The following is an 18,469-nucleotide window of genomic DNA, read 5'->3' on the forward strand; positions in this document are numbered from 1 at the left end:
GAGGCAGTGCTGGAAAATAATGGTGGCAACACAAAATATTAACACTTTGGGCCCAAATTGGACATTTTCACTTAGGGGTGTACTCACTTTTTTTGCCAGCGGTTTAGACATTAATGGCTGTGTGTTGAGTTATTTTGAGGGGACAGCAAATTTACACTGTTATACAAGCTGTACACTCACTACTTTACATTGTAGCAAAGTGTCGTTTCTTCAGTGTTGTCACATGAAAATATATAATAAAATATTTACAAAAATGTGAGGGGTGTACTCACTTTTGTGAGATACTGTAAGTAAACATATGGATCACATATGGATCATATTAAGTAGGTAATAGTGTAGCTAACAGCCATATTGCTCTAGTGTGACATTTGAACACATGCTCTTCCTTCTGAACTCATTTTCAGGCCCTAAGGAAAGCAACAGTGATTGTCTAGCCCGGATTTTATGGGACCCAGAGAAGCTGCACCCTCTGTTTGCTGTAGTACGACCACAGAGCTGGACATACTGTGTGTTTAATGATTTTTATTTTCTGTTTTTTAAAGCTTTAGTCTAATAATGACTGAACTATAGGATCTAGAAAGCCATTACTGAGATAAATAGTTTACCTTTTCATACACATTATTGTATAACATGAATATGTAACAATTTTGGCCCTTCTATAGCTGTTATTTACTACAACCCCATGTGGTGGCCCTGTGACAGTCAGGGCTTCCTGCTATTATGAATCCCAACTTGGAAAGAAAACACTGTGGTGTATGTGCAAATGTTTGGTAAAGCCCAGCCTAGACCTGCATTCTCAGCACAGCTGGCCACAAATACGCACTACTAAGGTAATCTCAACAAACAATCTATATTATGTAAATGACTATGTAACACTCATGCAAGTCAAAATGCATTTGTAATGTAACAAAAATGTAAAATGAAGCACCACACCACTGCTAAAAGGTTCAGATATTTAGACTTTATTCCAATAAAGGTCAAGGGGACAATCAAAAGAGTATAAAAATGCAATCTGGGGTCCAAAACTGTCCCCTTCACTGGGCTTGAGATTGAAACCAATATAAATGGACTAGAAGTGAACTGGGCTTTTAATGGTATTTGGTATGGTATTAGTTTGATTACAAGCACATGTCTTGTTTAAAGCTGGTCTGACAGCCTTATAATTTTTATATAAGTCAAAATGCATCTGTAGTCATGGTTTCTTTACATCTCTGCTCGAATTACTCTTGCACAGGATGACCCACTATGGCCCCGGAAGTGGAAGATTTTGTAAGCCTCAGTATACACTCACCAGACACTTTTAGGTACTAAATAGGTACTAAATTAAGGAAGAATACTGCGCATGCGTAAAAACATAAAAATAAATCATATCAATCACCACCATTACAGTGTAAACTGTCAAGCAGCACCACAAAAGTGAGATATAAATCACAATAAACATGATGTTCTCATGTGCATGCCTTAAAGCAAATGAAGTAAACATAATGACATAATCACACATTAAACACACTGGGATGAATTAACTAAAGGAGTAGATCCTGTCCTGCTGTAGTACTGCTCTTTAGTGATTATTGTTAGTTACTAATTTTACTGTTGAGTAGGCAAAAGTGGTACATAAAAGGTCTTCACATCTGAGTAGGATTTTGTGATATTCAACCATGCCATGACCAGATTTCTTATTAGACACATGTAGATACTAAATATAGAGCCCATGAAGACCATGGGGCTTATAAGAGAGGGGAAAAATACATTTATACATACTTATTGTGATGGACCCCCATACTCAAGATGAGTCTACCCGCCATAAATGCTTCCTCTGTCCGGTACCACACGACCCAAGATCCCTCAGAGCACCCAGTCATTAGCCGTAACTCAATGTAGGGTGGAAACAACAGACTCTTTATTCAAACACATGTAACAACAGATATACAACCCAGGGACAATCCCCCCCCTTTGATTCAGGGCGGGGTAAACTGTCTAGTCAGCAATCAGGGACACACAGGCATTGAAACATTTAAACAATAGAGCAGCTTATCAGCAGGGAGGGCTGTTGGAGGGATTCCCCTCCTCCCCTCTCTGCCCTGCCCCCGGTTTATATGCCAGGAACACCAATACAAACATTTATCCCATAATACACTTTTAAGACAGACAGATACAACAGAACAATGGGACACAGCCACACCCCAAATGATCCCAGCAGAGAGTCCAACAGCATGAGACAACACACAATATATACATATATAGAACATTCCAGTGTGGCCGTACAGCGAGTCTGACTAGCACAGATCAGACTGGGGTTCTCGGTCACCCTGTGCCCCTAATGGACACAGGGGGATTTACACATAGGAGGGGCCGGGGGAGCTGGGCACGGAGTTTCCAGAGCTCTCCAAGGTAAGCTGGATTCCACAACCCCCCCACCCAAAGTGACTCCCATCACACTTATGGATAGGTTTACTGTGCTTCAGTGGCAGCTTGTCATTTCATGTTGTGACTTGAATTTACCAGGCTCCCCATTCTGCACCTCACCCACTGTGTTCCTCCATGCCACCCCTCCTATATGCCTGATCCATTCTACCATCAGCCAACGGGGGTGCAACTCAAATATAGTGTTGAGTTGCTGCTCAGAAGCTGGACATAGGATCAGTGCTCAGGAGCCTCCATGGGCTTGCTGCACTGGTAAGTAAAGAAAGTCCTATTGTTTCACAATTTTTAATTTTATTTGTTGCCTAGAGTTACTCTTCAGCTGAAGGATCTTACCAATGATTCTTTCTAATAAACCAACATTTCTAAATTTAGCTGGACAGTTTTTACTTTAAAGTGAAACTTCATGAAAACAGCTAAATACACAGTTGAAATACTGTTAATATATTTACTGTTTTACACGAAAAATGTGTACTTTTGCCCAACCATTTTTGTGAAACCCACACCCCTGCTTATCTTTTAAATATATTTATAGCAAGTTCTTTTGTAGTTCTAGATAGAATGGGGAAAGGTTAGAAACCCTGTCAAGTTTTTCCTTGTTCAAATATTTTATTGAAGAAGTAGTAAAAGATTTACAAGAACTGATCATAATAAAGATAATGAACAGTTTGTAATGTAAAGTGTCTAACAGAGAAAAAAACAAGATAGCTATTGAGGAAATAAGGTATTAATTACAGACCAAGTGATAAGAACGCATGCCAAGTGAACAAGTAAGAACTGAAAGGATTATCTTAAGACACGTGAATTCTGAAATTATCTAATGGGATGAAGTGGGTGACTACCATGAGGACCGTTGGGCTGAAAAAACGTGGGGATGAGGCTTTGGTAGGTCGAGGGCCTACAGAAAAATATCGAATGTAGGCTATGTCAGGATGCTATGGATTGTGGAAGAAGAAATTAGAGGTGTCCAGAGACATCAAAGGAATATAGGAGGGGGAAGGAAAGAATAGGAGGAAAGAAAGGCAAAAGAAAGAACAGGAAGAGATGGGGAAGTAACCAGTAGTTGGTTGTGGGATGGGGGGTCTTTAATGGAATGCAGCTGAAAGAGTGAGCTAACCAAGGACTTCAAAGTTTTTCATACTTGGCCTCTCTATCCAACAGAATGACCTCTATCTTAGTGTGGATCATTGCTGGTGTTACTCTATGCATCACTGCAAGGACACAAAGCGTGGGAGATTTCCATGCTTTTGCAAACGTTTGTTTAGCCGCAGTGGTGACTTGGAGGAGTCGTTTGAATTTACGGTGGGTTATAGCCAGGGGTTTGTTATTCAGAAGCGCCATGTTGGGGTCAGGGGCTATGTGGGTATCAAAAAGTTTGGCTTTATGTGCAACAGGGCATTCCCACCACACAAGTGCGTGCTGATAGCATTACAGTCACAAGCATTGGGGGAGTATTGTGGTAGGGGTTTGTGTTTGGGAGTTCAAGCAACCGGACATATAGAGTCGAAATTATGCCCCTGCTATAGGGGTCACTTTTGAAGGGTTGCTCAAAAAGGGACAATCGAAGGGTAGGGGAGCCCTGTCAAGTTTTTCAATCACTCCTTGTGCCCATTAGGTAGATCCACCCTCTCTATTTGTCCTAGTAACCATGAAACAGCAAGTGATATTCAAAATTTTACAGTTGTTACCAGAGATGAGAGTAGATCTTTTAATGGGGACACTGGTTCCTGTAAAAAAAGGTCTATGATGGGAATTTCCCTAATTTTGTAAACATTTATTCTCCTTCCTCTTCATTCTCTGGAACAAAAAAACAGCTAAAACAAACTGACATTGAATACTTCCCCACTCTATCAATCTTGCAGGAGCTACACGCTGACGTCTCGCCACCACTGCCATGCTTGGAACTGGTGGCTTTCTTTGTAAGTGCACTGTTTAATTTGTCATAACAGTCATTTTACTGGCATTTGGATGAAGCCTTTTGCCTTTTTATGTGATATCTACACTTTTTAATAAATATACTTCATTATATGTGGTCCCCTGCTTGTGCAGTGATGGTTGACCATGTGCGAGGGATCTGGTTGGTACAACTGCACATGTCGCTGCTTTCCTGATCTCGCACAATTTCAAACTGGCATTTCAGTCGGACTTTAGGGGCAATTTGACAGACATCTGTGCGGGTTCATGCACAGATGTCTAATCAATCGCCCCCGAAGTCGCCAAAAGTAGTGCAGGAACTACTTTTGAGAATTGGTGCGGCGCCATACAGTCGTTGTTGCACCGATTTGGACGATGCTGTTGCCGGCAATAAGCGCCAATTTGACATGCGATTTGACATGTCAAAATGGCCTGTTGTAAACGTGGGCTCAATGTCGGTGAATGCATTTTAATTCGGTTGCTCATGTGTGGTTGGAAGTATTTAGCTGGTAGAAGACAGTATTAGCTTGTGGAAGACAGTTTCTCTGCAGTGATATTTATATTTGGACTTTTTCGCTTTAGACTTTTACACAGATTTTTTTGTAGCATTGCAGATGTTTTTTGAGCATTGTGTTTTAAGCTTGTAATACTCTGTTTTGGAGGTGCTGCACTTTTTTTCTATCCCTGTACCCCAACATCTTATCCCCAAAGACCGGAGTGAATCTGCTAGTCCAGGTCCCTCTAATCACGACCATCAGCATTGGGGTTTTCACAAACCCAATCAGGGCACCAAAAGGTCTGCCGATCAAAGAGAGGATCTAGAGGGGGGAGGCGATTACGAACTAAAAAGAAAAAAGCCCTAACCAGCGATGGAATACTTAACTTTTAACAGTCGTTTTGACTGACTCCGAAAAACTCTTACTAAATAAAGGCTTAAAGTTTGCACCACCTCGAGGACTGAATACATTTCAGACCTACATTGATGTACATAAATTTATACGTAGGCTGAATATTAAAAGGTACATGGCCTCTAGACCCACCCAGAGTGACGAGGTTATTTCTAATGATTTCCGCCACTCAGGGCTTTCTAACGCTTCCCTATTCAACCCTCCGGGCGCTTTAGCCCCTTCTCTAAGAATTGTTAGGGATGTGGTATTAAGAGATTTGGACCAGATGCCCCTTAAAAGGGCGAGATTTAATAGGGAGATGAAGTCTGGTCTCATTTCTCTATGTGAGAACGGGGAGTTGGTGAACAGACCGGCTGATAAAGGGGGTGGGATCATAATTTTGGACAGAAAAGATTTTCTCAACGAAATGCATAAAATCCTCAGTGACTGGGATACTTATACCCCCCTCAGATCAGACCCCAAGGTTCAATATAAAAAAGAATTAGAAATCTTGATCCAGAGGGGTTTTGAACAAGGCATTCTTAATAGTAAAGAGAAATTGCGTTCAATACCCAAAGCCCCACGTACTCCGGTGATTTATTATTTACCGAAGATTCATAAACATCCTACCTGCCCCCCGGGACGCCCTATTGTAAGTGGCATTGACTTCATCACATCCCGGGTGGGCAGGTAGATTTCTACTTACAACCTTTGGTGGCTAAAATGCCCTCCTACATCAAAGATTCACGTCAAGTGATGAATTTATTAGCTGACTATACCCCCAACCCAGGTTGGTGGTTAGTTACAGCAGATGTCACATCCTTATATATGGTGATACCACACAATTTGGGACTATTCCCAGTCGAATATTTTCTAAGACATGATTCAGAATTATTTGACGAGCAAATCTGTTTTATTATGGAGTTGCTCCATTTTGCGGCCACCCGGAGTAACTTTTGGTTTGGGGGTCAGTTCTACAGGCAAGACAGAGGGGTCGCTATGGGGGCTAAATATGCCCCCAGTTTGGCTAATCTCTTCATGGCCCTGTGGGAGGAAGATGTCGTCTATATAGACGACATCCTCCTCCTATGGGATGGTAGCCGAGATGAACTAGATATTTTTATGGGCGAGTTAAACACTAATGAAAGAGGTATTCGCCTTAATTATGTAGCCAGTCAAACTGAGATAAATTTCTTGGATCTGAAGATTGGGGTCAAAAACAGTCAGTTTACTACGGCCACTTATTTTAAGGGCACTGATCGCAACTCTTATATATCTACTGATAGCTGCCACCATGTAACGTGGCTGCGATCTGTACCCAAGAGCCAATTCATACGCCTCAAGCGTAATTGCTCCAATCATGGTGAGTTTCTACTTCAGGCTGATATTCTCAAACGCTTTTAAGAGAAGGGCTACCCTGAGACCTCTCTTAGAAGCACTCTTGAAGAGGTATCAATAATTGACAGAAAAGACCTGTTGAAGGCCAAAGTACCTAATCAAGACAGAACACCCTCATTCCTTTTATAACCACCTATTCGATACAGCATAATAGTGTGGCCAAACTTATTAAGAAACATTGGCACATCCTCACCAATGACTATACTTTGGGGAGTGTACTTCCTGCTAGACCACAAGTGATATATAAGGGGGCCTCCTCCCTGAGAGGGAGAGTGGCTCCTAATATCCTTGACCTTCCCTCTAACAAGATAGGATTCTTTGAGAATCTGACAGGGTTCTACCAATGCAGAAAATGTAGGGTATGTTCTCTCAGTGGATGCGCACATAGAAGAACATATAGGTTTGTTTCTACTAGCACCTCAGTGGAGTTCGAGATCAAACAGTTCTTCACATGCTCGACAGAGAGGGTGGTCTACCTACTTCAGTGTCCATGTGGACTGCAGTATGTGGGTAGGACCAAACGTCCCCTCTCTGTCAGGTTAAACGAGCATGTGATGAACATTTTGACTGGTTTTCCCAAGCATCCAGTCTCCAGACATTACCTTGAGGCCCACAACCAAAATCCTGCCAAGACGATTTTCTTGGGGATTGACAAGTACACCCCTCACTGGAGGGGTGGGTCTTTGATATGTGGGATCTCAAGGCTAGAAATGGCCTGGATATACAAATTAAGAAGCTATACACCCTTTGGACTCAACGTAGAGGTGGATCTTAATGCATTTATTGATCACTCCTAATTGCTATTCATTTAATATGTGTACCTGTTGTGAACCCTCGGTGGCCATGCTTATATTCGGTATGTTATTGTGATTTATCCCGGGTCCCATTTATTCATAAAAAGGATAACCGTAATGTATAGAACCATTAATTTATTTTTTATCAATATTTTTTGTTACATATTTATTATATTTTATTTCTTTCATAATACATATAATTATTCATTTTTTTTCAAAATACATTTTTTTGTATATACTTTTTGCAGATATATATTATTTTTTTTCTGTTTCCATGGACGGTATCTGGCATAGATTCATTTGGTCAGTAATATTTTTTTGTGGGTTTTTTTCTTTACATCCATTATTTATTAATTTTTTATGAGACTTTTATAACAAGTAATGTAAGAGTAATAATTATTATTTTCTGACTAGGAGATTTTTTAGTCCTCTGTGTCCTGGTCAGTTCATTCTGCATGGATTTATATATTTATTTATTATTATTCAATTCCCTTTTTGGTTATTCATGCAGACATTCTTTTATTTTTTTCCCACTAGATGGCGTAGTGGATTTTTGTATATTATGCCTGTTATATATCTATATTACTAAATACTTACCTTTTTTGTAAATTATCAATTCTTCTGTAAGGTGTCCGATACATATTATTTTCATTGTAATGTGGCTCCAAGTACAATGAATACAAAATTATGTTCTCTATCATTTCCGTTTTTTGTCCAGGAGATCAGGCTCCGCCGGTGATGCTTCACAACGGGGCGCGAGTCTGTTTGCTTATATATATGCGATGACTCAGCATGTCGCCTGTTCCCATGACGATGTCTTCGTGAGACGAAACGTACATCTGGAAGGTTGACGCGCTGACGTCATCGCTGACTGCCTCATCCCGAACGGGTGATTGCTAGCCGGCCGGCTGCTACTATTGTTCGTGTCTATGCTTTTATCTACCATACGCATGTAAGTGCAACTTTTAAGCTTTATTTAAACTTCATTTTACTGATTTACACTATGGAGAGCTGTGGTTTCATTATCTTTCTGGGTCCTGCCTACTGATCGTTATTTGGATGGAGCAACCCTGTATGTCTTTGGCCCTTCATTGAGAGGTCTTGGTGTGACGCTATTTACCATCGATTGTCTGGCTACCTACAAGCTGTTTAAAGCTTGCCATCTGGTAAGCGTTTAGGACATATGGTGGTGGATCTTTTCACAAGTCGCTCTTGGTGTGACCGATTTATTTCACTTTTATTCTGTTTGGAGGAGTTTTGGCACGGGATTTCCATTATTCCTATATTTTCACTGCGGGGACTAATTTTTACCACCCTTTTATGCTGACAAACACTTTTTTTTATGCCAATTTTTTTGCACTTATATTGTTCATTCTGGTCCGTCATGGACTCCTGATCCTGATTTTACACATTATGTTTTATTTTCTGTAGCCCTGCTCACGTTTTTATAGTTATTGTTTGATTTGTGTTATATCTCACATTTTTGACCTGCAGCTGTTTTGTATTGTTTTTCTTTATCAACTAGCGCGGTACACACATTTTTTCTGCACTATTTTTCTAATCAGTTTGTTTGGGTATTGTATATTTACCCACTGCAAGCTGCCCATTTTTTTTTTTTTTTTAGTGCTGACCTCTCTCATGTTTAAAAAAAAGCATATAGTACACATTTCAATTGTCAATTTAGCTGCTTAACTAGAGTTTTGCCCTACAAGTACCAGTAAATATGGGCTGATTGCAGAATATGAATTGGGGAAAAGTGCTTACTATTATCATTACAATCATTTGGAAAAAGGGGAATGACTGACACAGTAATCTTCCTCATGTATTGAATACTGTAACATGTAGCTGTATGTACTGTATTCTGTACATGTGAAAAAACATCTTCTCCTATTATTGGCAATGTCATACCTGCTAGAGATGATATGTTGATTATGACACCTCCTTGACCTCCATTCTTCTTGTTCATGAGTTCTAGGCCAAGATATGTTCCTCTAATAACCGAAATCTGAAATAGAAAATGTGGGAATGTAATTGCTATACATCCATCATAGATTCATTTCTAGTGCCATTTCCAGTACAGGACCTGCAATCAGAGACTGCCTACAGAGCACAGCAAGTTAAAAACGTTACTGATTGAAAACTAAGCCGCTAAAGACCTATAAGAGGAACATTACACATATATACAATAGCCCCTGGTAAGCAGCCTATTAAGGTAGAAACAATCCATAGGATCTTATACACCCCATTTCAGGAATAATGATATATGTGTGCATTATTTATGTACAGTTACTGAAATAGTAAGTCACAGAATCGGTTGTTATAGCTTTTTATTGACAAAATAAAGCTGACTTTGCTATGGTCCACCAAGAGTAAAAAATATGTACCATGATACTATACTACACTGGGCCACTGCTGTATCCTTACAACATTATATTTATATATATATATATATATATATATATATATATATATATATATATACATATACACACACATAAATACACACACACACAGCAAAAAAAGTCTTTCAGTGATAATAGGGTTGTAATAAGATATCATACGGTCTTAAGCAGAGTATACACTTTTTTTTTTTTTTTTCAACCAGTAGGCTCTGAACGAAAGAAACCTGAGCTCCACATCAACACAAGCTTTTTCCTCCTGTGTCTTTGTATTCTGACAGCAGAGACCGGGGACTCTCTCCCCACCCACCCATCAGGATACACAGATTAGGACTTGCAAGCAATAATCAAATGCTGGTTTACCAGCATGACCATTTTACAGAAGCTGGTTAGACTGGTCTCTGTTGAACAGACAGTGGCGTACACGGTCCGAAAGTCAGCTTGTATTTTCAGTCCACGTATACCCTGCTTTATACACAGGACACTCTATGACTTAGAGAATTTTGCCTCACTTCCTGGTGAAGAAAAACAGAATACGTGGGAACATTTCTCCAACAGAGCTTCACATAAAAAATCTGTAAAATCTGACAGGGGTTCTAAAAAAAAAAAAGTTTTTCATAGTTTGTTATAAAATTTTGCAAAACGGGTAATTTTTCTCCTTCACAGATGTGCACTGAGGCGGCACTGATAGGCTGCACTGATAAGCAACACAGATGAAGAGCACCACTGATGGGCACGGATTGGCAGCACTGATGGGCACTATTGGGACTGTACTGATAATCAGGACACTGATAATCAGTGCCCTGATTATCAGTGCTGATGTCCCTTTCACAAATATATAGATAAGATACAGAGCTAGCAAACAATATAAGTGAAATTGAAAACAATTCATTAATAATTGAAGTGAAAGTCCATATAAAGTGACTGATGTGCTCCAATCCAAAAGTGCAAAGTGCTCCAAAATTTTCACAAAAAATTTTCCTTGATGACGCCCTGTGGGAGGGTGAAATGCATAGACGTAATTTCTGGTTCCTATTAACGTCACTTCCGGTATTGTGGAATGCACGCCATGAACGGCATTTTTTGTACTCCCAGCACCATGTTTTATGCCTGATTTTATCTTGCTTCTTGTAAGTATTCATTTCTATGCGCAATAAATCCTTTTCAAAGCGGTACTTCACTATTAGTTCATTCTTTTTCATTCTGGGTACCTGTTATTCTAGCTGAGTATCCTTAACAAGGAACTTTTATCTGATGCCAAAGCCGCCATTCTTGGCCATCACTATTAAGCCTGAGGTGACTCCTAGACTGAAAGGCTGGGGGTCCATTCGATCCAGTGAGTGGGGACACAGGAGGGGGTGTTGTGGTACACCTTGAAAATTTTGGAGCACTTTGCCCTTTTGGATTGGAGCACAACAGTCTCTTTATATGGACGTTCACTTTTATTATTAATGAATTGTTTTCAATTTCACTTATATTGTGTTTGCTAACACTGTATTTTATATATATTTGTACTTGTTCAAGTCAATAGCACCTTGAGTATAGCAGCTGCATCTGTCATTTTATTTTATTTTTCACTTCATGTTATTTTGCACACCATCAGTGCGAGTATATATATTTAGAATATATATTTTTTACATGATGTCCCTTTTACACAAGCTGGTTATCGACTCTCCTCTAATGCCCCGTACACACGGTCGGATTTTCCAACGGAAAATGTGTGATAGGACCTTGTTGTCGAAATTCCGACCGTGTGTGGGCTCTATCACACATTTTCCATCGGATTTTCCGACACACAAAGTTTGAGAGCAGGTTATAAAATTTTCCGACAACAAAATCCGTTGTCGGAAATTCCGATCGTGTGTACACAAATCCGACGGACAAAGTGCCACGCATGCTCAGAATAAATAAAGAGATGAAAGCTATTGGCCACTGCCCCGCTTATAGTCCCGACGTACGTGTTTTACATCACCGCGTTCAGAACGATCGGATTTTCCGACAACTTTGTGTGACCGTGTGTATGCAAGACAAGTTTGAGCCAACATCCGTTGGAAAAAATCCTAGGATTTTGTTGTCGGAATGTCTGAACAAAGTCCGACCGTGTGTACGGGGCATTACTGTTAGCACGAGGAAAGGAAATGCCGATAACTGTCTTGTGTTTACATTGATTACCACGTGATCAGCTGTGTCCAAAGAGCCGTTTTAGCCTAATCTGTGATCAGCTGTGTCAGGGCTCGATCACAGGAGGTCATTCAGCTATAGTGCGGTGGGCAAGTGGTTAAAGCAGAATTTGACTTAATATGGGACATTCCACTCATTCTCCCAACCATAAATGGAATTTGTTTTTATTGGAGTGGATATCCATTACTGACAAGTACCCACTGCCACTTCCGCTCTTTTGGCCTATGGAAAAAGAGCAGTAGTTTGGCCCCCCTCCCTGCATGAAACCTCCCGGGACACGTCTCAGGAGGCTGAGGAACAAGTGCAAAAGTCATCGCTTATTGCTCCCATCTGTGGAAGAGCAGGAAGTCACAACCAACTTCTCACAAGCAAGATTGCATTGCCAGGGACCTGAAGACCGGCACAGAACTGGCTCAGTTCATAATAGCGTTGGACTCCTGGACTGGTAAGTGTCCATTTGTTATAAGTCATTATAAGACAGTATTTGAAACTGCTGACTTATTTTTTTGAGAAATGACTGTAGTTTCTCTTTAACCATGATTATTTCCTAGCATGTGTTCCTGAAAAGTCTGCCAACAATTTCTTCTTTTCAAGTGCTAATTTCAATAACATTTACTTGTGGTGTAACTACTGAGGTGAGGGACCCGGTGCAAATTTAATTTCACCCCAGTGCATGACCCCTACTGCTGTGCCACCAACTCTAATTTAATTTAATAGAGTCTAATGAAAATAATGCAGAGCACATGCAGCTGGATCCTCAAACACAGCAACACGGTATAGTTAGGTAGGTATATTGTGTGAATGGGAACACAAACATATAGTAAGGTTTTCTCAAATTCGACTACAAAAGCCGAAATACCCTTTAACTATAGATCTCACATAACCTTAAAGGCAAGTTCTAGGATTTTAGACAGATGTAAAAGATACAAACAAATGCAGAAGTTTATTCATGAATGTATCCTTAAAGTGTTTCTGAAGGAAATAAATAAAAAAAACAAAAAAACACAAATATGTTAGACTTACCTGCTCTGTGTAAAGGTTTTGCATAGAGGAGCCCCGAACCTCTGCTTTTTGGCTTCCACACCGGCAGTCTTAGCTCCTTCCCCCCGCTGAGTGTCCCCAATAGCAAGTCTCTTGCTATGGGGGCACTTGAGCGGGCTAGCTCCTGAGCTGTGCTCTCTATGTCCATTCACACACAGAACACGGCTCGGTGTCGCCACCCGCTCTCTCCTTATTGGCTCCCTGGTTGTGATTGACAGCAGCAATAGCCAATGGCTCCAGTTGCTTTGTGAGCCAATGAGAAGAGAGCGACCCAGGAAACAGAATGCATTAAGATAGAAAACCTTGAGCCTTTAGAACCACTCTAAAATTAAAGCAGTGTAAGTACCTAAATTTGACTTTGCAGTCCCTGTATAACATAACAGTTTGGGGGAGGGAAAAACAGCACAAGGAGGCAATCATCAGTTGTGCATCAGTGCAAGAAGCATGCTGATAGGAGGGGAGAGCAGAGTTGCATAGTGATGATCTCAATGTGCATTTACAGGGCGGGGGTGAAACTGAAGTGAGTGTAACTCCTGTGCTACCAACCAAGTGTGTATAAATCAAATGGTGAAAGGGTATCAAGGTATCATCAATTCCAAGGTGTTACAGCAGCTAAATCTCATGAATAGACATGGACAAATGCAATTCCTTTGGTGGGAATAACAGTTCCCATTTATGTATTTTATCTGCTTGCCTGGAGTTCAGCTTTACCATGACATGACCATTTCTTTTAACATAAAGATAAGGATTCCTTTTCTGATTTGTTTGCTTTGTGAACTTAAGCCTCGTACACATGATCGGATTGTTGGCCAACAGAGTGCCAGACTTTTGTCCGAAGGGTGTGTGCCAGGAACGTGTTTTGCATACTAACAGCACACAATTGTCAAGCAACAAATACGAACGTAGTGACGTACTATGTGGAATTTCAGCTCTTGAGCGCCACCCTTTGGGCACCTTCTGCTAATGTCGTGTTTGGTGAGCATTGATTCCGAGCTTGCGTGTTTGTACTTTGGACTTTTGTGTGATTGACTTGTGTACACACGATACGAAAATCTGACAACAGACCGTTGTCCGCCAAAAATTTACTAGCCTGACATCCAACATTTGTTGGCTGAAAGTTGAACAACAATTGTCTGAAGGAGCGCACTAACGGTCGGATTTTATGCAAACAGTCTGACATCACACAATTCCCTGCCGAAAATCCGATCATGTGTACGAGGCTTTAGTCTAATCCCACCAGAGTTAGCACAACTGAGAGGATTAAATCGTCTACATCAACACCTGTAGTACCTAAGAATTTGTATTAAAGTTTACTCATACCTATATATTAAAAGATAAAAAAGAAGTTATTTCGATGTCCAGGATAACTGAAACTCTGCAAGGTGTTTTTATTACACCTGTATTCAGAATATTATTGTAAAAAAAAAAAAAAAAGCGGACTATACTGCCCCCTCAAAAGGCATCCAACATATAACCCGATCCCCTGTGATCAGACTTAACATACAGGGTACAAAATATGTATATATCTGGAGAAGCCATCACTACTCACTAGTCATGTCTGTCACAGTCTGACAAACTTTGCCGAGAACTGATAATTCCTTACAAGTCTGAGCAGAGTTTTTTTTTTAGTGTAGTATCTTTGTTGATACAGGGATCTACATATTTCAGCAACTTTCTTTCTTTTGGGAATGCTCTCTGTGTAAAAGGTAACATTCCAAGGAAAAGAACACATACTATACTGAGAACACAAGATGATTTATTCATAATATAACGCTTGGCATTTTAATCTAGAGGATATCCTTTCAGAACAAGATATAAAGCTGAGAAATGATTATTTCCAAATAAAATGTTACAGGGCTTTCATGATTTTCACTAAATGCAGTGAAGCTATAACTTTAATTTTCAATCATAATTTTCACAAACATCAGTGACGCTATAATGCTGCACAAACATGTTTTTAATACAATACAACTTTAATCCAATCCCAAGGTTGGCTCTCTTCTAGCCACAATACTGTACCGTCTGTCATACTAAAGTGGTTTGGCCAATCAGGCTGCTTCACTCATTTATTAAGGCACACATGTTTGACTTCTTCATAGACAATTGGGTTAAATTGCTACCTACTAAAGATTTGGAAACCGGAAAACAAAACAAAACAAAAAACTGTGACCAGCTATGTATAACTCCTCCCACTCCCAGCATGCTGAAGTTTTTTGCTGGTGTCCCATGAGGATTGACATCTTTTTCTACTGAGAAAAGTATCTATTTTTATTAGTCATTTTCTCTTTTTTCAGGATTTCTTTCCCTTTAATCGAGGCTTTGTCTACATGCTGCTGAGCTAAGCTCTTTATGCAGGATTGGCATATCCCAGCGAAAGCTTGGAAAGCAGTACCTGGTCCCCACTGGACAAAAGATTGTGAAGTCTGCCTGCAATATGACCCCAATACTTCATATTTCTGACATGAGCCTGCTGTACCATGTACTTGAATGAGAAAGTATCCTGCTCTCTTTGTAGTGCTTTCTTTATGTGAAATTCCTGGTGTTCCTGCTAGTCCCCTTGCTTTCCTATTAAAAACTGGCCACACTAAGCAGAAGCGCTTACCGTGGTCAGTTCTCTAGCTATGCTGGGAACTCAGCTTGGTCTCCTCCAATGAAAAGAATTGTCCTGACACGCCCCTGCTGCACAGCCATTCACTGGGAAACTCAGTGTGCTGCCACTTCTCCTACTCCCAGCTCTTATGCAGCTGAGAACAGAGGAAATGTGATCACTTATAAAAAAGGGAAAAGGGGTATTTATAGTGTATTTTTTATATCTATACAAAAATGTTTTGCCTTTCATTTCTATTTTTAAGCTGAATGGCTTGTTTTATAAGGAGATCATTTACAATCACTTTAAGACCCCTTTCACACTGGGGCGTTTATCAGGTGCTTTTGGGATAAAAATAGCGCCTGTAAAGCGCCTGAAAAACGCCTCCCCTGCAGCCACAGTGTGAGAGCCCAAGTGCTTTCACACTGGGGTGGTGCGCTTGCAGGACATTAGAAAAAGTCCTGCAAGCAGCATCTTTTGGGCAGTGCAGGAGCAGTGTATACACCGCTCCTTCACTGCCCCTGCCATTGAAATCAATGGGCATCGCTGCCGAAGTGCCTGCAAAACGCTTCGGTAGCGGCGCTTTGCTGGCACTTTTAACTCTCTATTTGGCCGGTACTGGGGGTTAAAAGCAACCCGCTAGCGGCACTTTACCTCTAACGCCCTCCGCCCCACTGTGAAAGTAGCCTTAGGCTCTGGGCTCTGCTTGTAGCAGGTCCAGGGTTGTGGCACAGCCTCTGGTGTAACCCAGTGCCAATATTCTGTGTGGGACAATCATATGGGGGCTCCTATATCTTTTGGAATCTTCAACCACTTCCAACCCGTAGGACATACCCATACGTCCTCAGGTTTTAGTGGTTATACCGGGGCCCTGGCTGCAGCGGCAGTCAAGACTCTAGTATCTTTTTTTTTTTTTTTTTTTTTTTAGCCGGCGATGCTCTTTCATGTAAATCAGCTGAATAGCCACTAGATTGCTTTAACACATGACAAAAGCCCCCCCCCCCCCCCCCCCCCAGTCACCTTTGTTGCATTTCTGGGCTCTCCCGTTCTACCAGGGAGCCCAGTTCGCCGGCTTACCATAGATATGCCTATAAGTTCCCTGATCATTTCTATGTTCTAATAAAATGGAAGCAATGAGGATTTCGTCACTTCTGGGTTTTGTTCAGATGTAAACATGCCGTCAAGGGCTTGTGAAAGTATCTGAACAAACCGATCTCAGTTTGACCAGATGCTTTTAAAGGACAGAGGAAAGATCCGGCGTCTAATAGATCCCAGATGTCTCAGCGAAGAGAACCTTGTGATAGCAATAAAAAAGTGAAAACAAAATTATACAGAAACAATCTAAAAAAAAAAAAAAAAAATGAATAAAACTTTTTATTTTTTAGCGCCCCCTCATGGAGATTTTTAAGTACTGTGGTTTGTGGCCATTCCATGGGAGTATGCCTTTACTTAAATATATACATTTGAGGTTAATTTTCTAGCAACAAATGTGGATTTTTACATTTAGGGAGAGAAATATCAGAATTAGCCTGGCGGTCAAGTAGTTAGGCACCACCATTCCTCCTTTTGCAGGTGTTTTCTTACAAAGGGTTAATATGCTGAAGAATTAAATGTAGCATAACTAGCTGGAGTATTTTGAGTGCACTCTTTTCTCTGTGGTGAGAGATTCTGGCTAAATATATAGCTCAGGTTATCACTTGTTGGCTTGAATGTCTGCTACTGATCATTGGAACCAGTACACATAGCAATCAGATCCAGCCGTTTCACAACTTTTTTTTACATGGGATAGCATGTTCCCGTTGCTTCTGTTTGTAAGAAACAAAGTTGGTTATGCAGCAAAACATATTGAATACCAAGTGCAAGAGGAGCAGTTCCCTGAGTGGTCCACAAAGGTAATGGAATCCGTTCTAGGCATACTGTGCTCCCAGTAAATTTCCATTTGAGATATAAGGACCATCTCCTATTGAGCATACAGTAGGCACATATTCTGTGTTATGGACAGTTTAAACTAAGGGTTCAGTTGAATCCTAAAAATTCAGATATTAGTGCGGAAACTGACACATCTTTTAATATATCTGGGACTCGTCGTGGATATGGCTCAAGCCAGACTCTCTGCTCTCAAACTCAGATTTACAGTCCAGAAGCAATCCAACTCCTAGTTCTGCACGAGAGTCCCAATAGTAGCTGCCTTCTAGACATTTCCATTTAATCAGTTTCACACCAGACCTCTACAACAGAACATTCTAATTCCTCCTGCTGTCCTGGAAGATCCTAACAAAAATATATCAGCTTAAAGTTGTTATAAACCTAGTTACCCCACTTTTACCTACAGGTAAGCCTAAAATAAGGCTTACCTGTAGGTACTGGAAATATCTCCTGAACTTGCACGGTTTAGGAGATATTTACCATATACGCTTGAAGAAAGAAGAAAGGGCACAATCATTCCATTTCTAAAGGGCCCGTGCCACGACCGGTGGCTCCTGTGTGCATACATGGGAGTGATGTCACATGACTCTGGCCAGTCACAGAGCAGGAGTCCACGGCCCCGCAAGGAAGAGGTGAAGATGGATGCAGCCACCAATGGGAACATCGCAGGTTTCATTTGCAGGTAAGTGCAACATAATGGACTAGTATGCGATGCATACTAGCCCATTATGCTTTTACTTTGCAGGGGAAAAAAGAGGAGGTAAAACCCATCAGGGTTTACTTACTCTTTAAAGAGCTGGGAAGGAGTCCTAGACACCTTGCCTGTGCAGGGGCTTGGTCGCCATAGGTATCTCATCTCCTGATCATCATTCTGGATCTCTCAGATTGGTTAGCCTTGGAGCTCTGGACATGTCGAATGGT

General features: G+C 40.8%; 1 protein-coding gene across 1 annotated transcript in view; it reads right to left on the minus strand.

Moving 5' to 3' along the window:
• HPGD (15-hydroxyprostaglandin dehydrogenase) overlaps positions 1-18,469 on the minus strand; it is a 156,257-nt gene that overhangs the window by 54,110 nt on the left and 83,678 nt on the right. The window contains exon 4 of the mRNA XM_073606525.1: positions 9,323-9,419. Within this exon, the coding sequence (XP_073462626.1) occupies positions 9,323-9,419 (97 nt within the window). The remainder of the gene's footprint in view (positions 1-9,322; positions 9,420-18,469) is intronic.

Source organism: Aquarana catesbeiana, linkage group LG01 (assembly GCF_042186555.1).
Source record: "Aquarana catesbeiana isolate 2022-GZ linkage group LG01, ASM4218655v1, whole genome shotgun sequence".
NCBI lineage: Eukaryota > Metazoa > Chordata > Amphibia > Anura > Ranidae > Aquarana > Aquarana catesbeiana.